The 23,333-nt window shown below is 41.5% G+C and overlaps 1 protein-coding gene across 6 annotated transcripts in view; it reads left to right on the top strand.

Annotated features, from left to right (window-relative positions):
• INSC (INSC, spindle orientation adaptor protein) overlaps positions 1-23,333 on the top strand; it is a 133,330-nt gene that overhangs the window by 54,621 nt on the left and 55,376 nt on the right. For 4 of the 6 annotated variants that reach the window (XM_025356937.1, XM_025356941.1, XM_025356943.1 and 1 more), the window contains 3 exons: positions 10,602-10,947; positions 11,970-12,022; positions 13,172-13,295. In XM_025356937.1, coding sequence (XP_025212722.1) covers positions 10,602-10,947; positions 11,970-12,022; positions 13,172-13,295 — 523 coding nt within the window. Of the gene's footprint in view, positions 1-10,601; positions 10,948-11,969; positions 12,023-13,171; positions 13,300-19,120; positions 19,226-23,333 lie in introns of all 6 variants that reach the window. The other 2 variants (XM_025356939.1, XM_025356940.1) reach the window with 2 other exon arrangements.

The raw sequence follows: 23,333 nt of genomic DNA, 5'->3' as shown, positions 1-23,333 counted from the left end.
GCAGAGGTTGTCATATAGTTGCTCTGTCAGTTTTCATGTGGGGGTTTGAAGAGACTGGAAAAATATGCACCGCCACTGCCATCTTTCCAGAATTTTCTTCATGTTTTTGACTTTAAGGTAAAAAAGATTTGATGATACAGCGGCTTTATTAGAACTGCTCTAATAGAGACTAACACGTAGAGTATTACCCATCAGGTAAAAAGACCAGGAGTTAGTTATTACTATCTTTCACCATTTGCTGGTGAGGAAACTGAAGCACTGAGCAGTTATGTTAACTTGCCCAAAGTTACATAGTTAGCAAGTCGCAGAGCTGGAATTTGAATCCAGGCAACCCAGCTGTAGCGTTTATGCTCTGGTGGGAGCAGTGGTAACCAACAGAAGTCTCCACGATGCCTAGAAGACCCAGCGGCATGTCTGGTGGTGGTACCCTGGTAACTAGGAGAGGTAGCAGTAAGAGAAGAAACGGTGATTGTAACAGTCTGAGATGTCCTGTGGAGTCCAGAGAGCATGACATTCACTGGAAGGAATGGCAGCCATGCTGGGTGGACGTGGGATGGCATGGCAGCTGGGGTCATGCCTAGTGTAAGGCTGCTAAGGAATAAACGGTGTCAGAATCATTCAGTTCCACCTTGTGGTTGCTGAACCAGTCTTTTCCCAGGGGGAGTGGGGGAACATATGTGAGATGAACTCTGGGGACTCTTAGATGCACTTGAGCGAGCCTCATGACCCATCATGATGGGAAGAGAGTGAAGTTGGGCTGTCTGTCTCTTCTGCTAGACTGTGTAAGCTTCCTGGGGGCAGGGATCACCAGAAGAAGGCCTGAAACATTGTCGGTGTCAATAGTGTTTCACTGAATTAAGTTGACCAGGGATTGCCTGAGAGATACTGCTTAATGTTCTAAACCTTGTTGAACTGGTTGAGAATATCCTATGTTTGTTCCTGGTGTCGTGTTGGGACAGACACTCCTCAAGAGCTTGAGAATATATGCCCACAACTCACCAGAGCGCTGTTTGCTTTACATTCAGGCCAGGCTCTGAGAATTGGGATAACGGTTGCTAAGGGTCCAAGCTCTACCCAACCAGAGCATTGCTTAGTGGAAGACAGGAACATTTGCAAAAATGCCTTGGATGAGAAGTTCCTCTGGTTCTAATGCCATCAGCTTCAACTATTTCAAAATCTTTATTATCACACTTTTTGTGGGATCTAGTTACTTGCCCAATGCTTAAACTTTTGCCACAGGGCTGGGAACTCCCCTATACTTTGTCTGACATCCTAGCCAAAGACAAAATCCACACCTCCTAAAATGTAATTCCAGAGCAGAGGATGGGATGGGTTTGGGAGATTCCTATGTGCCAGTCCAGGACACTCTTGCCCAACTTGTGTAACTCCTTGCAAGTTTGGAAAGTATTTTTTTCAAATAAGCTGGCTTGGCAAGGCATACAATGCTCGTCTCCCAGGCAGTCTCAGCCTTACTTGATTCAATTACATATTTATTGATACTACTGTGTGTCAGGACTTGTGCTGAGATGAATCAAACAATGCCTGCTTTTGAGGATGTCTCAAAGTCTGGTGGAGGAGAGACACAGATATGAAGCTGAATAGTGTGGTCAGTAGCACAGTCTCTGGAGCCAGACTGCCTGCATGGAGTTCTGGCTCTCTTAAGTCATGTAGCCTTTCTACACCTCTGTATTTTCACCTGTAACATGGAGCGAATAAGAGAGTAAACTGAGTAAGATTGTCGTGAGAATAAAATAATGTATGATAAGTGCACAGCTCTTGAGGCACTGTAAAAGTTCAATAAAAGTTATTACTACTGGTAGACTTTTTAAATTTTTTATTTCACTGTGACTTCAGAACTGCTTTTTGTCTAATTCCATTTTTTTTTTTTTTTTTTTAGCTAAACACAACAATATTATTAACACAGTAGTTCAGTTTAAATGTGAGCAACTTGGGTGCAAAGCATTCTGGGAGAAGTCAGGCTGGGTGGGGGTTCTTGAGCAGCCAACCCATTTTTTTCCTTCAGCTGCTAATAGGCCAGAGCCTCTGAATGTCTTCGCTGCCCTGGACATAAGTGACATGCACCTGCTTGATGGGGCCTGGGGATTGGCCACTGAGTAGAGGTAAGGGAAGGCAGGGATTCCCGTGCTTACTAATTTGTTCTATGTTTTCTTCTCAGTATGTCTGGTTGCTGCTTGGGGAGACAGATTTGGTGCTGTTTAAACAATCTCTAGAAATAACAGTTGTTTTAAACTTTTTTTTTAAGAGAAAGGGTCCCACTTTGTCACCCAGGCTGTAGTGCAGTGACACCATCATAGCTCACTGCAGTCTTGACCTCCTGGGCTCAAGTGATCCTCCTGCCTCTGCCTCCTGAGTATCCTGAGTAGCTGGGACCACAGGGAAGAGCCACCATGCTCGGCTAATTATTATTATTATTGAGATGGAGGTATCGCTATGTTGCTCAGGTTGGTCTCAAACTCCTGGTTTCAAGGGATCCTCCCACCTCTACCTCCCAAAGTGTTGGGATTACAGGCATGAGCCACCACACCTGGCCTAAGTTCATTCTTAAAGTAAACCAGATTCTGCTTTCCCCCACTGGCACTTTGTCTGTCCTCATTTCTAGGACTGTTACCATGAAAGGCAACTCCTGCAGCTGGACAGCTCTGTGTGGGTTTGGCCTGAAAGCAGAAATGATATCTTGGCAGCTTATCATTCTTGCCCACCCTCCTCCCCAGAGCTGTAGGCAGGGTCAGGGGCTCACAGTTTCCTTTCATCTTCCTTTGCCCATAGCAGCCCCAAGTTGTTGCTTGAGCAAATGGTCCTCCCCATCTGCCTATGTTAAGGCTGCCTCATCCCTCTCTTTGCTCATCTACTTTATTATTGTGTTTTATTTTAAGTGCTGGGATACATGTGCAGGATGTGCAGGTTTGTTACATAGGTAAACGTGTGTCATGGTGGTTTGCTGCACCTATCAACACATTACCTAGGTGTTAAGCCCCACATGCGTTAGCTATTTATCTTGATTCTCTCCCTCCCCCCACCCCACTGACAGGCCCCAGTGTGTACTGTTTCCCTCCCTGTGTCCATGAGTTCTCATTGTTCAGCTCCCGCTTATAAGTGAGAACGTGCAGTGTTCAGTTTTCTGTTCCTGTGTTAGTTTGCTAAAGATAATGGCTTCCATATCCATCTGTGTCCCTGCAAAGGACACGATCTTAATATGGTGCTCAATACATGGGATGTGCTCAATATATTCCAGTCATTATTGTATTTCTAGTTATTGTGACATGTGCAGAGGTGTTTTATATGGGGAAGGGCAGCACAGAGAACTAATATTTTTGAACTTCCTCTTTTGTGCCATGCAGTGTGCTAGGCCCTGCACATTCATCTCTTAATTTAATTCTTCCATCAACCCTGTGCAGAAACCTCTGTTATTATCTGTTTTATAGATGAAGAAATTGAGGCTCAAATTGGTTAAGAAACTTACTCAAAATACAAACTTAGGTTGTTAAAAGTCAGGATACTGGTTATCCTGGTTGGGGAGTGACCAGAAGGGGCACAAGGGAGAGTTCTGGGACAATGGTAATAGTTGGGTTTCTTTATCTGGTTGCTGAATTCATGAATGTGTTGACCTTATGAAAATGTATTGAACTGTAGCTCAATATTATGATGTGTTCACTTCTATGTACATATGTTATACTTCAATGAAAATTTCAGAAAATGGAAAAAAAGAAGCAGCAGCTTGCCTAAGATCACACAGATTATGAGAAGCAGCGCTAGCTCTTCCTACCCTTATGCCAGTGTGCAGGCCTTGTTTGCTTGTGTCTGGATACGTCCCCCTTATGCTCAGACTCTAATACAATAGGCTACTCAGTCCCAAGGAAGCTGTGACTCAAGGCCTGTCTGTTCAGGTGGTTAAGGAAGGAGCAGGGTCATTATGAGCTGTCATGAGGGACCTCAGAGGGAGGGTCCCCTGACATAGCTAGGCATTGAAGGCACAGGTCCACGAGGCTCACCTGGGATTCAGCCATTGGTGGGCTGTAGGACAGATAATGGGGGCCCAACTGGAAGACAAAGCTACTGGGAGTAGCCATGTTCCTTTCCCCTGAGAGAACAACTTCCACCCGTAGTTTGGCTGGTGACCGCTTTTCCTTCCACTTCCCAGTTCTTTGAGGAAGGTTCCATTCCTGGCTCTTTAGCGAGGTTTCACCTACCATCCTGGAGCTTGGGCTCTCCAGGTCTTCCCTGCATGAGGCTCATGATATAAAACCAGAGAGACAGCCAGTCTGGGCTCACAGGGTTTTTTGTTTTTTGGTTTTTCTTTTGTTCTGTTTTGTTTTTTGTTTTTGTTCTTTTTGAGATGGAGTCTCACTGTGTCACCCAGGCTGGAGTGTAGTGGTGTGATCTCTGCTCACTGCAACCTCTGCCTCCCAGGTTCAAGTGATTCTCCTGCCTCAACCTCCCGAGTAGCTGGGATTACAGGTATGTGCCACCACACCCAGCTAATTTTTTTTTTTTTTTTTGTACTTTTAATAGAGACAGGTTTCACCATGTTGGCTAGGCTGGTCTCGAATAGTTACAGATTTAGAGAAAGTTGTAAAGGTAGTACAGAGTGTTCCCATATACTCCACACCCAGTTTCCTTCACGGCTGACGTCTTATATTACCATGGCACATTTGTCACAACTAAAGGACCAGAATTGGTCCATTGCTATGAACTGAACTCTAGACATTGCAGTTGTCCCTTGGCATCCATGAGGGATTGGTTCCGGGACTTCCCACAGTTATGAAAATGCATGAATGCTCCAGTCCCTGATATAAAATTGCCTAATACTTGCATATAAGCTACACATATCCTCCTGTATACTTTAAATCACCTCTAGATTATTTATAATACCTAATACAATGTAAATGCTATGTAAATAGTTGTTATACTGTGTTTTTTATGTGTGACATTTTTATTATCATTTTTTTTGAATAGTTTTAATCTGCAGTTGGTTGAAACCATATATGCAAAATCTGTAGATATGGAAAGCTAATTGTATTCAGATTTCACTAGTTTTTTTCATGAATGTCCTTTCTCTGTTTCAGGATTCCACCCAGGATATCGTATTATACTTAGTCCTCACATCTCCTTGGTCACCTCTGTTCTATGACAGTTTTTCAGTCCACCTTTGTTTATGATGACCTTGACCATTTTGAGGAGTATTAGTCAGGTGTTTTATAGAATGTCCCTCAGTTTGGGTTTGTTTGCTTCTCTCATCATGAGACTGAGGCTATGTGTCCTGGGGGAAGAATGCTACAGGATGAAGTGCACTTCTTATCATATCCTATCAGGGGTACATGCTAGCAACATGCCTTATCCTTGGTGAGGTTAAACTTGATCACTTGGTTAAAATAGTGACTGCCAGGTTTCTCCACTGTAAAGTTTCTTTATTTCTCCCTTTTCTATACTCTTTTCTTTGGAAATGATTCACTAAGTGTACCCACGCTCAAGCTCCTCCACCCCCAGTTTTTAATCATCAAGTTTATATGAGGTAAGTCCTGTAAACACATATATAGTCATATATTTGCGCAGATAGGGATATACAGACACACAGACAGATACGGGCATCCAGATAATATAGACAGGCACCCAGATGGATTCATAGCTACAAACACAGATGCTGGTACGCACGAACACACAGGGCTTGAAGAAATCAATAGTTCTGTCACTCCAGTTCTCCTACTAGCAGAGTGCTGAATCGATTAGGAGTTTAATTAACACAGCTTCTGAAATCTCACTTTCTTTTTAATTCTTACATAGCTTTAAAAACAAGAACTAAGTATACACCTCCTGTGTGCATTGGGGTGGAGGGCTTGACAAAAATGTGAGTTGTGGGTCTGAGCAGGCCTCCCAGGGCCTTGTTCTCCTTTCCTACCTCTACCACAGCTTTGGGGTTGTGTTCATTCTTTCCCTTCCAGGCCAGAGGTAAGGGGTATGAGTGTCTCCATTCAGAGGATGCCAGAGCTTTTCCTCGGGGAGCAGCCCCAACACACAGGTTTCCTTGGAGCCAGGTGGTGGTGCCAGGTGCCGTGATTTGGCTGTTTTCCAATCCTACCCATCGCTACCTCCCCTGCCCTGCCACCCTCCAGTATATTCTCAGAGCTCTCAATGCAAATGGCCAACCCCTAATCTGGCACTGAAGGCTTCTCACAATCAGGGCCTTGGTGTACCTTTCTGGCTTTCCTTATCATGGTTCCCTCTCTTCCAGAATGTACAACTCTAGAGCAGGGGACTTACTTATTGTCCCTTCGACTACCCCACCCTGGAATATGCTCTCACTGTCTTGACAAGTACAAACCCTACCCAGGGTATGACCACCTCCTCCAGGCACCTGCCCCTGATCTCCAGTGGAAAGGGGGAGTTCTCTTCTTGGAATTCCAAGCAGACCTTTACTCTAAGAAGAACACCAACTCAACTATGTTTAGTTATTTGTGCACTTGTGTCTTAGAAAATGTTCTTTTAGTTACAAGCAATAGAAATTAACTATTGGATTTGTCTGTCCACTCCCCAAGTGATCCTAGAGGTTCTCATTGAACAACTGAAGTTGCCATAGTTAACATGTCCCATGTACAATAATTCGTGTCTGTATGACCCTTGGTTCTACGTTCCACAATTTGGGGAAAGGAATTGGATTAGTGCAGCTTGGTTCAGAAGCCCACCCCTGGATCAAGCACCAATTGTTTCCAGGGGCATTTTAACACAGTCCAGACGTGGCCACAGATGGCCAGGGATCACCCCTGTGTTTGGGAGGAGGGGACTTTAGCAAAGAAGAGGGAAAAGCTGCAGCCTTGGTAGCCATCCCAAGAGGTAGCTAATGAAACTTGTCTTTATGATTGACAGAAGAGAGAGAAAAAGATGCTGGAAAGATAGTGTAACCGATATCCACTGCAAAGTGCTTATGCAGTGAATGAGTCAGTGTGCAAGTGACTTGTTCATTTGTTGCCTCTTAAAAGCCCCTAGGTCATTTTGCCTCCCATTTCTATGTCTTTAGAACACAATAACACAGTTTTTCCATCTTTAATAACTCATTTCCCATCGTGTCAATCTCAGGGCATTCTCTGGGTAGCTTGTGTGATGGAGGCATATGAAGGCTCTGCATAGGTACAGACTTATGGCAATAAATGCCTGACATTTGGCCACTCATCAATGGGCATACATTTTCTGAATAACTGATATATATCAGACACTGGCAATAAGCCAGGCACAAGAGACTGTTCCCCATGGGACTTGGGGAGTTCAGGCACACACACCAATTGCAGTAGAATGTTATTAGTGCCCTATTGAAGGATGCAGGGGCTCTGAGGAGGAACTCACGAGCTCTGGCTATAGTTTTTTAGAGGAGGTAACATAAGAGCCAGGTCTTGCAGGGTGAGTAGAAACTTGCCAGGTAGAGAAGAAGAAAGGAGGATTCTAATCTGAGGGAGAACTGCGTGTTCAAGGCTGTAGAGGATTGTGGAAGAGAGTGGTATGTTAGGGAAATAGGGAGGTTGAATGTATCTGAGGTGTAGAGTGTGTTTGTGGCAGGGGCGCTAGGAGTTGGGGAAGATGGACAAGGGAGATGTGTGGGAAGGGAGACTGTGGCGATATCATGGAAGCTCTCTCATTTTAGCCTCAGGAGTTTTGACTTATCCAGGGAATGGTGGTCTGGTAGGGCTCAACTGAAGGATTTAAGCAGCGGAGAAACATATTTCAATATCTATGTAGAAAGTCCAAATACATTCTTGGGGGAATGTGAAGCATTGGGGCTTTTGAAAGTCAACATGGCAACATCTATTGAATTACAATTCTATTCCTGGGGATCTATGCCCTAGAATTAAGGTTCTGATGTGTCAGAACATATGCATGAGGGTATGAATGTTGCATTGTTTATAAAGGTCAGGAGCTGAACAAAAAGTGAATGCCCAGCAATGGCAAAATGGCTTAATAAGTTGTGGAATATACACAATATGGAATAGTGCTCAGACATTGGAAAGAGTGTTTTAGGATTCTGCTGGATGACTTGAAAGATTTCAAAGTTAAGTAAGAAAATAAAAATGCAGCAGGATGTGTATATATTATGGTCATATTTACAAAACAAGCAATAGGTCAGAAAACCTTATAAATGTATATATACTTAGATAAAAGTCTATGTAAGAATGCATGAGTGTGGAGAAAAATATAAAATGATTCTTACTAGGTTAAAGTTAGTTGGCTGAGGTTGGCAGAGGTGGGCAAATATAAGGGGATGATAATAAGATGCAGAAGATTAGAAGTTGTCTGCAATCAAAGAGTATATGAGATGTGATTCTATTTAATGTAAAATTAAATATGTTTTCATAAGGATATATTGGCAGTAGGGTGCTGTGATTTTGGATTTAATGGATTTCTCTTCTCTGTGTGTGTGTCTGTATACATAGTATACATAAACATATACGTATGTGTTTACATACATATGCATATGTATGTGTTCACATACATATGCATATATATGTATACGTTCAAATTCTCTGCAAAATGTAATAGCTATTTCCATGAAGGAAGGCAGAGGCAGAAAAATCATTGGTTATTTTTTAAACACGATTTAAAAAGCATTTCCTAAAAGAATCATATGTTCAATTTCACAATTAAACATAAGACTTGTGGTTAAAAATTACATGTAAAAGCCTGTAGTCAAATAGTTGCATATTTCAGAAAGTCCTCCTCCTTCTCATTAAATAACTGTAAACATGAAGACTTGATTTTTTAACCTTGATAAGAGGAGTCTGCCTTATAATTTCAACCCTACTTGATACCTTTGCTTCACCAGGCTGGCCTCATTGGTGCCCTTTATTTGCTATACTGACTCAGAATAAAAGCCAGGTCCCCATCTTGTCCAACACAGCTCTATAGGATCTACTCCCCTAACCCCCACCTCATTGCTCTCAACTCATCTTTCACCCCAGTTGACTCTTCCCATGCTACTCTGGCCTCCTTGCTATTCCTCACACATCTCAGGACACTTCTGCCTCCAGAGCGTTTGCACTTACTGATCTCTCTCCTTGGAGCAATTTGCCCTCAGATATCCACATGGCATCCTTCCTCGTGTGCTTCAAGTCTTTGCTCAAGTGTCTCTTTCTCAATGAGCCTCCTCTGATCCTTTTATTTTAAATTGCGAGGTCTACTCCCCCATCCACCCTTAACACTCTCTAGCCTTCTTTCATATTCTCTTTTCCTTCCTAGCACTTGCTACTTGCAACATACATTGCTCATTTATTTTGAAAATTGACTGTTCTCTCACTTGAATGTAACATTTGCTAGAGAAGTGATTATTTGTTTGCTGCTACAGTCTAGGTCTTAGAACAATACTTGACATGTTGTAGGTACTGATATTTTTGGATGAGTGAATGAGCTGGTGACAGGTGAAGAATGTTTGAGGCAGGTAAGATCAGCGGCAGAAAGACTAATCAAAATACTGTGTCAAGCCAAAGACAAAAGAACTTGCGCTCAGCCTTAGTCATTAGCTATGCATGTCTTCTGTTGTGAAATGATGGTGAAATTTGTTATTGTCTTTTTAGTTTAGTTTTGTTTTTAAGCTTTACTTTTAATTGACACATAACAATTATCTTTTAACTTCTCGTAAGTTTATCTTGATTCTTTAGGCAGATCAAAAGCTTTTTGAGAGTGGAGGCTTGATATCTTCGTATCTGCTTTTCCCACAGTGCCTGGCACTTATATGAAATATAAGGGACCCAACAAATGTACGATGCTTTATCAATGATCTGATATTACTGACTTTTACTTGACTCAGTGAATTTTAGACTGCATTTTATTTGATTAAGATCTTAGAAACTAATCTACGTTCTCATGCTGTTGTACTAAATAAAGTTAATTTTATTCCATTACAAAAGTAATATATATGCTCACTATAGAAAATTTGGAAACTAGAGAAAAGTTAAAAAGATGAAAAAGACTTTAGTTATATTACCCATTAAGAGCCTTTAGCATTGTAATGTGTTTCCTTTAAATATTTTTCCTAGATGGAGCTTTCTAACGTTATTATAATAATTGTGTGTTTACATTTCCATTTTTGCATACTGCATTCCGCACTTTATTAGCACACACATTTTTCTTAGCTATAAACTTTTGGAAAGCATCATTTTAAACAAATTCATACTACATAATCATAGCTATACTATAGCTCACTTAGCATAACCGTTATTTGATATTTAGGCTATTGCCATTAACTTTTTTTTGAGAGATGGGATCTTGCTATATTGCCCAGGCTGGTCTTGAACTCCTGGCCTCAAGCAATACTCCTGCCTCACCCTTCCATTTCCCTCTTATTGTAAAGATCATTGGCTACTCTGTCAGACATAATTGCCTGTTGCTTATTAGTCTGGTCATCTGCCCTTAAAACTTTGTGCTTCAGACTTATCTGTAAGATGAAGAGAATGAGAAAGGACTGAGAATATCAAGATGCATGAATAGGAGAAACACTGCTAAGCATTTAATAGGTGCTTAGTAAATATCAGATGGCCTAGAATTGAGACCTTTGGAAATCATGGGATGTTGATAATTATCGTGGTGCTGTTTCCTGGTTGCAGACTGCACCTGATGCAGGTGGACTCAGTCCAGCGCTGGATGGAAGATCTGAAGCTCATGACCGAGTGCGAGTGCATGTGTGTCCTGCAGGCGAAGCCCATCAGCCTGGAAGAGGATGCACAGGGTGACCTTATCCTGACAGGTGGCCCTGGCCCTGGAGACCCCCTGCAGCTGCTGCTTAAACGGGGTTGGGTCATCAGCACAGAGCTGCGCAGGATCGGGCAGAAGCTGGCCCAGGACCGCTGGGCACGGGTGCATAGCATGAGCGTGCGTCTGACCTGCCATGCCCGCTCCATGGTCAGCGAGTACAGTGCTGTCAGCAGGAACTCCTCGAAGGAAATGGGCCAGGTCAGCTGCCCTGGGATAGGAGTGGGCGGGAACTGGAAGTCAGGATGCTTTAGAGAAGAGTGGGTTTGAATCATATGTTGTCTGAACCTTTTTTGCTCCAGAGGCCTTTCTCCCCTTCCAGTAAAGGAGGAAAGAAAGAGAGTAGAACCTTTACTGAGTGCCTACTATGTGGTGGACATTGTGCTAGGTGTTTTTTTAAACATGTATCTCATTTAACTTGCACAACCTGTGAGGTAGGTGCCACTACTTTGAGAAGCTGTGCAGTGGTTAAATTTATTGACTTTAATGCCAGATGGCTTGGGTTGAAATGTCAGCTCTGCTATGTGGACCTCGGCAAGTTGCTTAACTTCTCTGTGTCCCAGTTCCTTCATCCTAAAAGGTATAATAATATAATTTATTTTATAAAGTTGTTGTGAAGACTAGATTAATTGTTACATGCAAAACACTTAAAGCAATTGATTAAAAATGTTAGTATTACCTTTATTTTATAGAGGAAACAGGAGTTCTAGGAGGCCAAATAATTTATTTAAAGTTACACAGTGAATGGTATAATAAGTAGGGTCCAGTCTAAGCTTTTCTGATTCCACAGCCCATGACTTTGAATCTTCTTCTGAAAGCCCAAAGTGAACCATTAAAAATCTCCCTTGTTATTAATTCTCTCTTTCGTCATTCTCATTTCACCTTAGTGCTTTGCCCTTTGCCTCAAACTTTCTCTTCCTCAGCTTTGCAGGCATTAAAACTTCTCTTCATTCTTCAAAGCCCAGCTTAAATGCCCATTCTTTCCTGAAGCTTCCCAGCTTCCTCAGCATAAATAATTGCTCAGTTTCATATTCTTACACTCCCGAAGCAGCCTACCCTGATCTCTTTTGCCACCTGTATCACACTGTGTTATATTTTAAGTGCCTGTTCCCCAAGTCACATTACTTGATTCTTCATTTTTAATGCCCCTGAGTGCTCAGCATAACAGTTGGTCCTCAGTTAATGCTTACTGAGTTGAATAAAATGGACTTATTTTTCTACAGATTGAGAAACTGCTAATGGAGAAATGCTCAGAGCTCTCGGCAGTCACAGAGAGGTAAATTTGGACCCTGGATCTCCCAGGGTCTGCCCACCTGACCTCTGGCGGGAGAAGGGGCTGGTAGCTTCTCCCAGAGGGAGAATGGGAATGGGAGGCCTGGTGGTGGTTTCAGAGTTTTCTTTTTCTGACTTTTGTCAGAAATCTTAAAATATTCTCTTGAAATTTTCTGCCCCATATTCAGGCCCTAGGGATAGGGTAAAAGGCAGAGGAGAGGCCTGGGCATAGAAAGAAAGAGGATTTTCTAGGAATTGGTAACAAGGAAAAGGTTTTCCACGGCTTTGGGAAGACCCACAGGTCCCCAAAGTCAAGGCAAGGTGAAAGCAGATACTCACACCCTTACACAGACATACACATAGACTTCAATGCCCACAGACACTCACTTTCTCATATACAGATATATAAACACATGCTTGGACCAGCACAGAAATACACTCACACCCTCTCCTCCATATTTCACACACATAAATATCCACGTGTTTATACTCAGATATGTACACAAACTCAGCCTCACATGTATGCACACCCAGGTGTGTGTTGACATTTTCTTCACCCTTCCCAGAGCCTGTATCCTGAAGATAAAACCTGAGCTCCCTGAGGTCTTTTGCTTTCCTGGGTGGAACACTGTCAGGCCACAGGGGTAAATTTGAACCTGATCGCCCTCTGTTTTTCTTGTCTGGGAAGAAAATTCTCAAGACTTTCTGCACACTCTAGGCAGCCATTTCTTAAAGGGCCACAGGCATTGCCATCCACCTTTACAGAGCTCACTAGCAATACCTGGCACTTGGCACCTCTCTTTGAAGCTTTTTGCCCCTCCATCTCCCACCCCCACATCACAGACAAGATAGACCCTGGCTGCAGTGATGGCAGATTCTGCAGGGAGAAGCCCAGAGGTATACATTTTCCACATTCTGATGGCCTTTCTTCCTGGTAATGTGGACTGGTAGTCCTCATCTCAGGCCAGCACATCTCTGCACACTAAGAGACCAGGCGGCGAGCCAGCTATGGAATATTCTATCTCTGACTCCCAGTTGCCGATGTCTTCACGACATACCAGGCTTGGAGCAGGTCCAGCTCTGGACCCTGCAACATTTCTGGGCTGACCACATGCCCCTTCCATTGGCCCACTCCATGGTTTCTTCTCTTCAGGTGCCTTCAGGTTGAGAATGAGCATGTCCTGAAGTCAATGAAGGCCTGCGTGAGTGAGACCCTGAGCATGCTGGGCCAGCACTTTGGCCAGCTGCTGGAGCTGGCCCTGACACGGGAGGTTCAGGTCAGTGCAGGCTGGGCTGCGGGGAGGGGTGCTTGTGTGGACCCTTGGAGGAAAGGAGAGAAAGAGGGGCTGAGCCAGGCTTGGGGAAGATACTGATGTGGACTTTAGTGGGAAACATCCTACTCAAACCACCAAAGTCAACTCCAGCGTTTGTGAAACAAAACTGTCAGAGCTAGGCTGAGGCTTCCCAAGCACCTATCCCAACTCTGCATTTTCCAGCTGTGAAAACTGGAGCCCAGAGTGGGGAGAAGCTTATCCAAGGTCACACAGCAAGATGGTGGCAGAGCCCAGCATCTCCCAATTACACTTTCAGTATTACTCCCACCACCCTCAATCTTCTCTGTTGAGTTAATGTTCACAGTGTACCCAATGGGTCCTTACTATCCTGAAAGAATTGAGGCACCTGCAGGGAATAAGCCAATTCTAGAAATCCTGACAACAAAGAAGAATCTAGAAAGATCATATAGTCTAACCCCTGCCTCTAGGCAGGCTTGTGCTTGATTCCAGAAAGAGGGAGGGATTTGGAGCCTGAAGCATCTACTTTCAAACTGTGGTTCTCCGTGGAGCCTTGGTTAAGTTCCTGAACCTCTCTCAGCCTCTTTTTCCTCCTGTATAAATTGTTAAACCTTCTCCAGAAGGAAATTTTGAGAACTAAGCAAAGGCATATGGAAGGTGTTTAGCACATAGTGTGGGTTAAATACATGTTATTTCCCTCCCTTGCCCTTTGCTATTTTAAAAACCTCCCAGTAAAGCAGATTCCATAAGGTTTTCATTATGAAAGGTATTTATGGTTATTTATAGTTACAGAAATATTGTGTTACATATTTGCCATTCTTTTCCCACCACCAAATAAAAGCCTACCACAAATAACAAATCTCTTTCCATGTCGGCTCCTCTCCAAATTCAGCCTCTCTGCTGAGCCCAGGGTTTGCTTTCTCTCCTTCCTGAGTGTTTGGCTGGTTTGGCGCAGGCCCTTCTGGCTTGACTCACATGCTGGTCCTGCCTCATCCCCACTCCTCCCACAGGCCCCCATGTCAGGGCAGCTGGCCCTGAGTATTATCACCCCCCACCCCAACCACAGGAAGGTCCTCAAGGGCCACTCTCCATGTCTTGACAGGGACAAAGGGAAGGAAGGGCCACAGGCTGGGGTGCTGGGGCAGGCACCTGGAGCTGATGAGCCAGTGCTGACAGTCACATGCAGGGGCAGGCAGTGATCAACCATCAAGTCCAGAAGGACGCAAGGGACACAGGGACCAAAATGGGCAAAAAGGTCGAGGGAGTGACGAGCAAGAAATATTGGAGTTAGTGGTGGGGAGGGAGACCTGGAGCAACTTCTGAGCAGGGGTACAGGTGCTGGCTGTTGCTTTTTATGCCATTTTTATGCCCACTTTCCTGGAAGTGCCAGGTTCAATTAAAAGAGCTGAAAAGGGCCGGGCGCGGTGGCTCACGCCTGTAATCCCAGCACTTTGGGAGGCTGAGGTGGGCGGATCACGAGGTCAGGAGTCAAGACCATCCTGGCTAACATGGTGAAGCCCCCTCTCTACTGAAAATACAAAAAACATTAGCCGGGCATGGTGGTGGGCACCTGTAGTCCCAGCTACTCAGGAGGCTGAGGCAGGAGAATTGTGTGAACCTGGGAGGCGGGGGAGGCGGAGCTTGTAGCGAGCGGAGATCATACCACTGTACTCCAGCCTGGGTGACAAAGGGAGACTCATCTCAAAAAAAAAACAACAAAACAAACAGACAAACAAACTAACAAAAAGGGCTGAAAAGGCGGTGTTAAGCTGAACTGTGAATGAAAGCCAGCTGGGTTTGGAACTAGTCATCAGTGTTTTCTATGAGGCAGTGAAGAGGCAGGATACCTTTGATGCTATAGGTCAGAAGAGCCTGGGAAAAGCTCCCTGGGCTTGCTTGGAGCCTACTTCCCTGGCCTTTGGGCTGTATAGTTGGATCCATTCTGCTATTCCTTCATTCTGACCATATTCAGGGTGAAATTCCTGATCTGGTGCTTCTACTTCCCCAGCGGTCCCCTGCTCTAATGCTAGGTCTGACCACCTGGTTCATTGATGCCTGGCCTGGAAGCTGAGCAGACCAGCTCCTGCTTTGTTAGAATGGGTTCCTTATTGGTCTTCCACCCTGGTAGGAGTAGGGGAGTGGGGTGTGTGGCCACAGAGTGTTGTCCTCCATTCATCTGCATATTAGTTTTCTTTCTGATAACCCCCTTTCCTGGTGCTTTCCCCCTTCCCTGCCAGCGTGTCCCATGTCCCTCTTAAGGGCTGAGTGTACCATGCTCATAATATATTTTTGGCTGATCTTTGGCTTCTTTTTACATTAGAAAGTTTCCATACAGGACAGCAGTGACATCAGGAGATATATTGGCTGAAGACAGGGTAATTTGTGTTCAGTGTTGTAAGCATGTGTTTCTTAAACTAGTGACTCAAATATTGTTCCTTAGGATATTAGTAATTATACCAGGATCTTACATTTGTACTGTCTTGATGTAAATGAAATCAAATCTATTTCTTTACATCAAAATTTGTCTTATGATGTGCCATTCTGCTTTGCAAATCTTCCAGAAGGTCCTCATGCACTTATAGTATTTCTTGTCTGAACTGCAGCTTCCATAGGCAGGGATTTTGGTTTGTTTTGCTCATTCATATATCTCTAATTACTAGAACAGTATCTGTTATAGAATGTCAAGCAATATATTCCCAACTTTCAGGGTCAGAGATTTAAAAAATATTATTAAAGCATCTATTTACTTCTTCTGAGATGCGGGTGTTTTAGGAAATGCAATTCAGGAAACATTCTTTTAGCACTAAGAAGTCATGTGGGCTTGAGCAGAGGAATAAATCTCCCCATCCCCTTCACCCCAGACTTAAGGGCTCTTTGTATCCCTTCAATTATGGTTGGGAAAGACTGGTACAAATTGAGAAGTCCTGAAGGAACCTCCCACTGTTGTACAGACAGCCTGGACGACAGCTCCTGAAGGAAACCCAGCCCCCTACACACTGGAATGAGGCCCTCCTTGCTGAGATGAACAAAGTATGAAAATTGAAGCGATTGTATCAACCTAAGAATCTGGGACTTTTGATTATTCCTAGAGGAAAAGAATTTAAGGTTTTTCTTTTACTTTATTTTTTCCCAGGGAACTTTAAAACTTTAAAATAGGAGCATATTAAAATTTTGGAAATATTTATGTTTGTCATCTGACAAGTGTGTTTGGATTATCTTAGTATTGCCATTTAATCTCATTGCAACTTCTACTTACCTACATTGGGCAACATGGCTGAGCAAAATCTGCTCAGTGGGAGAGTGGGAAATATAATAGGAAGCAAATTTCAATCCTTTTGCTTTTGGAATAATCCAAAGTCCCAAATTCTTAGGTTAGTACAATCTCTTCAATTTTTATACTCTGTTCATCTCAGCCAGGAGGACCTCATTCCGGTGTGTGGGGAGTTGAGTTTCCTTTAGTAGCTGTAGTCCAGGCTGTGTCTTCAATAATGGGTGGGGTTCCTTCAGGACTTCTCAATTTGTACTAGTCTTTCCCAACCATAATTAAAAGGGTTCAAAAAGCCCTTAATACTGGATACATAATACTATCACAGCACTACACATATATTCTCAGAAAGTTAAAATAAGCCAATCCTCAATTTCTATAGAACTCCAGGAACTTCAGGCAACCTGCTGTCCCAGGATGCCATCCTTAGGGTTGCCAAAGGCCTTAACAGATACATGTTCATCTGTAGCCAATAAAAAAAAAAAAGATGGGTGACTGAGATGGTCTGGCTGGCAGCCTTGGTAGGATGTCAGTCAGTTTATTTCAGTTGTCTATAGTCTATAAAGATTTGTGAACATACACCCACTGGGGGAAAAAAGTCCACCACAGGTTAATTGTGGTACTATGTTTACCATATATGGGGAGAAAGAATGCCTCCTTTCTCATTGATGGGCATTTGAACCGTTTCCCTTTTCCTGCAAAGTCAGGCATTTGCAGCTTCTTTACTAGGACTTGCTTGATTTGCGTTCTTTCCCATTCAGCATATTCAAAACATCTTAATTTCTAGCTCCCTGAAAACACTGTTTCTGCCACTCCAGCATGCATTGATTTGGGCTTCCTGAAGTGACAGACCAGTAGTCTTCAAACCATTTCAAATGCACCGCATCCCCCAGGTTCCCAAAGATTTCCCAGGAGAAATGCAAGCACATATAGTTTTAAGGAAATCTTAATTCCAGATCTTCAATTTTCATTTGTTTTCTTCCTTAAAAATGATCTTCCCAATAATATACTGAGTTTTTTATAGGCTTTCTATTGTTTTCCAAAAGGCATACTCTTCACCCATCCCAAATTTTACAGTACATTGCCTTGCCATGCAAAAATCTTGGTATGGGAGTGGAGAATCAAGCAAAGAAAAAGCCTTCATTCATGAACCATTAAGACCCTTAGGCTTCCATTAACTATTTCCATGCTTTATACATATTTATGTTGAATGTGCCATTAGAAATTGTGTATTTTGGCCGGGTGTGGTGACTCATGCCTGTAATCCCAGCATTTTGGGAGGCCTGAGGTCGGCAGTTCGAGACCAGCCTGACCAACATAAAGAAACCCTGTCTCTACTAAAAATATAAAAAAATTAGCCAGGCATAGTGGCATATGCTTGTAATCCCAGCTACTTGGGAGGCTGAGGCAGGAGAATTGGTTGAACTCGGGAGGCGGAGGTTGCCACAAGCCGAGATTGTGCCATTGCACTCCAGCCTGGGCAACAAGAGCAAAACATCGTCTCAAAAAAAAAAAAAAAAAAAAAAAATTGTATATTTTTCCCAGTGTGAGCAGTTTCTCAATTCAGATATATTGTTGTGTGTGTGTGTGTGTGTGTGTGTATGTGTGTGGTTGGAGGGATGATTATAAAATTTTCAATTTATTTTATCCCTTCCATCCGTTTATTCTCAAATAGTGCATGGTTCTTGAGGGACATTCTCCTTAAACCAAAGCAAAGAGAGCACTGGTAGGATACATCAAACACTAAAAATTGCTTTTTTAGGACACATTTAAATGCAAACAATTTCTCTCAGCTATTTTTCATACTCATCCCTAGGATGTGACATTAGCTGGAAAAAAAGTATCTTTGAAGAGCCAAAGACTAAAAGTTAATGACACTGATTCTTTTAAATGTAACTGTAATATGCTTTTGAGAACCACCAAGATTTTCAAGGTATATTGGATAAAATACAGATATAAGTTCTACATTTAAAAAAAATTTTGGTGCACATTATTTAACAATTAAAGTCTTTTTGCCAAAATATTTTCTGAAATATTTATACTACTTTTTATTGCCTGTTAAGAAAAGAAAAAATTAATTGCTAGCAGTTATGCTAATTAGATGTAAGCAGTATATACCTTTCTTTTTCTTTAAATACATAGAAAAATTTGATGGTGAGAGCTACTAAAATTAATTGAATTATATATGCTTTTAAAATTCTCAGTTCTTATTTAATTATTCCCTAAAGACACCAAAGTTTAATACATATGTGCCTATTTACTAAAGGAATACTGTGCTTTTTAAATCATATTCTTAGATTTGTTATTAACTTAGAATGTTTGCTATATATTACTTTGCATTATTACAAATTCAGTAAATTATTTTATCTTGGCTTTATAACGTATACAAATAAATCAAATTTTATTTTAAGTCTAATTTATTTTAATATTTACAGTTTTGGGATTTTTTTTCCTGTAGAGAATGATCTTCATAATTATTTGTCAGTAGGTTTTTGCATTTCTTGAAATACATATAGAAATTTTGTTTTGTTTTGTTTTGTTTGAGACAGAGTCTTGCTCTGTCACCGAGCTGGAGTGCAGTGGCGGAATCTCAGCTTACTGCAACCTCTGCCTCTTAGGTTCAAGCAATTCCCCTGTCTCAGCCTCCCAGGTAGCTGGGACTACAGGGCACGCCACCACATCTAGCTAATTTTTGTATTTTTAGTAGAGATGGGGTTTCACCATGTTGGCCAGGGTGGTCTTGATCTTTAGACCTCGTGAACCACCTGCCTCGGCCTCCCCAAGTGCTGGGATTACTGGCATGAACCACCACACCTGGCGAAACATTTCTTAAATAGAAATGAAGTCAGGTCTTTATTGAGAAAAAGTTAACTTTGACTTGGCTGATTGGGTTGACTAAAAGGACTGTCTTTGCCAATTAGGTTATAGGGTGGGTATTTTTCATAAATTAAGTAAGTAAAAGCTGGAGCTTCAAGCTTTCAACAAAACATGTTTGAAGAACAAAAATATCTTATTAAAAATTGTATTGACAATGAAATAAATAATACTTTGATTTTCCCAATCCTTTCCGAATAATTCAGGTGACTCAAGGTGCTCTTAAGTGAAAAAGTAATGGTTGTAATTAATAGTTATTTGATAAGTCTTGGAAAAGTACTTTTGGAATTTTCCCCAGAAATTGAGAAAGTAAATGAACACCTCTAATGATTGGGTAACAAATGCTTTTGCAAGTCAAATCTTTTCCAATTCTTTGCTTTTGTCAATTTAGAAGAAGATCAATTTAGAGGAGTTATCAGCTGCCAGATTATTAAAGATAGTGTTTGATGATAGATTGCTATGTGATTACATAAGTTAGAAGGTGACTCAAGGGATAAAACACTGTAGTACACAAACTCCTCTCATTTCCCTCTATTGATTTATGGGAACAAGATTTTTTGGAGTTTACATCTAAAAATATAGCATTAAGTCAATATTCAATCATTGATACATAAATGAATTATCCTAAAAATGATAAAAAGCCTCATTCATCTCATTTAGAGATATATTTATTTTAAAAATAAAATTTTTATAACTTACCGTTATTTATCAAGACTTATAATATATTTATTCCATTTGACCAACTGGGCTGATAATAATCCTCAACCAAGAAAAGATTTTTTTTTTTTTAACAAGGAGCTTGATAGTAACAGGAAATAACATTTCAAATTTTAATAATAAGTGTGATAAGGGTGATCAATAAAACACTTTAAAACTTAAATATATTACATTAAATTCTGAAGGAAAATTGAAATGGGAATACAAATTTAATGAAAGATGCAGAATGTTAAAAAAGAGATTATTCATGTATTTTTAAGTGAATGATGATGGTATCAAGTTGTTTTGGTATTTAGAATCTATTGAATACATTTGAAAGAGTGATGTAAAAATTTTTTTTACATCAACATTGCAATTTTCTGGAAATCACATTCTTTCCAACTTTGTTTTTTAAACTTATGATAAAAAAATTTAGCTGTCAAATTAAAAATGTGCAAGGGGTCATATATTTTTCAAAATGTTTTTAGGGTGAAATGAGAAAAAAATTATTTTGACATAAGATATGCAAGTGCTTCTCTTCTAGTTCTGTATCATGAGGGCTATTGTCTCCTCCTCTTACAAGAGGTTTGCTTAAACTTTATGATCCCTATCTGCTGGAAGGAGTTTCCATTTGGTTTCCACATTTGCTGCATTTGAACATCATCCTCAGCAGATAACTGAACTGAGGCCACTCTTGATGTTCCCGAATTCTGAGTACATGAAGGTCACTACCTCTGCCAGGGGCTTCTCAGAATAGCATCTTCCTATAGATTTTGAATATACTAGTTTTTAATAGTATTTCTCTCTGCTACTTTTTTTTTGTTTTTTGTTTTTTTGTTTTTGTTTTTTTTTTGCAGTAATGAACTCTGCCCCCAGTGTTCTCTTTCCCTCTGTTAATCCTCCATTCCCTTTAGAGAGACTCATTTGAATTTCTAACTATTTACTCTCCTTCTCATGTGGGTGTCTTTCCTTTTCTAACTCATAGAGTGAATGCAGCATCCGGATCTGAGCTACTTTTCTGCTTTTACTTCCCTTCACTTTCTGACACATTCTTTTGTTTTTCCAACAACCTAATCTAGATGTTGGTATTTCCCTGATTGAGAGAAATGAAATCAATTAGGTTTTGGGTCTGTCAAAATATTTTATTTCTAAGATATCTTATCCACATTTGTGTTCCTAAATTGGATATTCCCACTTAGGAGGTATTTTCCCATCTGACCAACAGCTCATCTAAACCTAGATATAATTATTATTTTGTCTACCTTCTCTTCCGTACATCCAATCTTTCTGTGCCTTCCCTCAGAGTCCTAATTCATGCATTTCTCCAGCATGTTCTGTTAAGACAAAGGAAATACTGCATCCTCACTTCCAAAAACTTTCCCCTGAGATGGTTTATCCAGTAATCTTTCGAATAGTTCATGTTGAGCTCTGTGGTCTTTTCCTGTGTTCCGAACTCTATTATTAAAGTATTTTTAAAAAACCCAACAGCAATTACTTTTATTAGATCTCACAATTTTAAGGGTCAGTAATTTGGACAGGGCTTGGCTAAGTGATTCTTCCATTCTGTGCAGCAACAACAGATGTGGTATTCAGCTGGCAGATGGCTTGAAGAGTACTAGATAGTGGTACTCACTCACACATATGGTGCCATGGAGGGCATGGCTGGAAGGCTGGCCTCAGCTGAGAGTACTGATAAGGATCTTACACATGGCTTTTCTAGCATCACATTCTCAGTTATCAAACTTCTGATATGGAAGCTCAGGGCTCCCAAAACAGTGTTCCAAGTTCCAAGATGCCTGGATGGAAGCTTCAAGGCTTTTTATGAAGTGGCCTTGGAAGTCTTAGGACATTACTTCTGCCAAATGCTGGCTTCTATTGGTCAAGCAAGGCATTAAGACCAGATTCAAGGGAAGGGGAATTAGAACTCATAGAGAGATGTCTCTGTAAAAGAAGTAGAAAAGAATTTGTAGCCATCTTTAATCTACCCCATCCTGTCAATGCTATCTGCATTTTATGTAATCCTTTTGCACAGATGAGCTACTCTACTACGTCTGACTACGGAGTTTCTATCCAAAACTTTAGGGAAAGGTCTCACAATATTTTCCTGGCTCCTTCTGAGGAACTCATGCCAGTTTACTTTTTGAGAGTTTACCTCCTTTCTGATAGATTTCACTGGGTTGCAGTCTCTCTTTTTCAGATTGACAGACAATGAAAAATACATTTTTTCTTTTCTAATTCCTTATGCAAAGAAGTGAAACTACAAGCATCTCCTTAGCCCCCTTTTAATCCTTTTTCCTTGGTTTTTAAGATCTTATTTTTTTTGTTTCATATCTACCTAGTATGCATTTTAAGAAAATGTTTGTCATTCAGCCTCAGCCTATCTTCTTTTATTTATTTTTTTCAGTGTTTACCACTCTTCTCATGATATTGAGTGAGGCATATTTTTGAAACTTTTCCAATGTCTTCTTGATTTCCTGAAAAAAAAAAAAAAAACAACAAAAAAAACCACCTTGATTTGTAGAGACTGTGTCAGTTTCAGGCAGATACTAAGGTAGGAGTAGATAGGAAATTCCTATGATGCATGCAGAGGAGGAAGCAGAAGCAGGCATGGAAAGCCCTATTGCAGGTCTGACATCTGAGAAAGAAAAGGAGGAAGGAAAAGACTCAGACAGGGAATCAAGCCAAAGTCCCCTGTTGGAGGAGTCCCCTGTCACGCAGTCATGTTGTGCTCAGTTATAACTAGGAGTAGCTTAGGGGAAGTGTGGCCTTGGCAAGAACACAGGGCATATCCAGAGGGGCAGTTGCAAGGCCCCCACTCACAAGCTTAGGTTACCAACACATAGTGTTAGATACAAAGGGAATGGGAAGCCAGGATGGAGACCCACTCTCCTATTTGGCAAAAACTGCTAATGAGGCTGGACAATAGCCTTACCTTGAGGCTTCAATCTCCACTAGTCCAGGTGAGACCCTGCCTACATTGAAGGAGATGGATTTCCTGACCTTCGAAAATCGGACATCGAATTCAGAGGGGTCAGGGCCCAGCTCCTCCCTAGACCACATAGGTAACCTTAGTCAAGTCTACATCTGTTTCCTCCACTATGAAATGAAGATTGGACAGATGACTTCCGAGGTCCTTTCCAGCTCTGACAAATGGTGATATTTAGGGTCTTGAAGATTTCAGTGGAGCC

Source organism: Theropithecus gelada, chromosome 14 (genome assembly GCF_003255815.1).
Source record: "Theropithecus gelada isolate Dixy chromosome 14, Tgel_1.0, whole genome shotgun sequence".
Lineage (NCBI taxonomy): Eukaryota > Metazoa > Chordata > Mammalia > Primates > Cercopithecidae > Theropithecus > Theropithecus gelada.
Note: the sequence above shows the minus strand (reverse complement) of the source record. Positions and strands in the feature narration are given on the sequence as shown.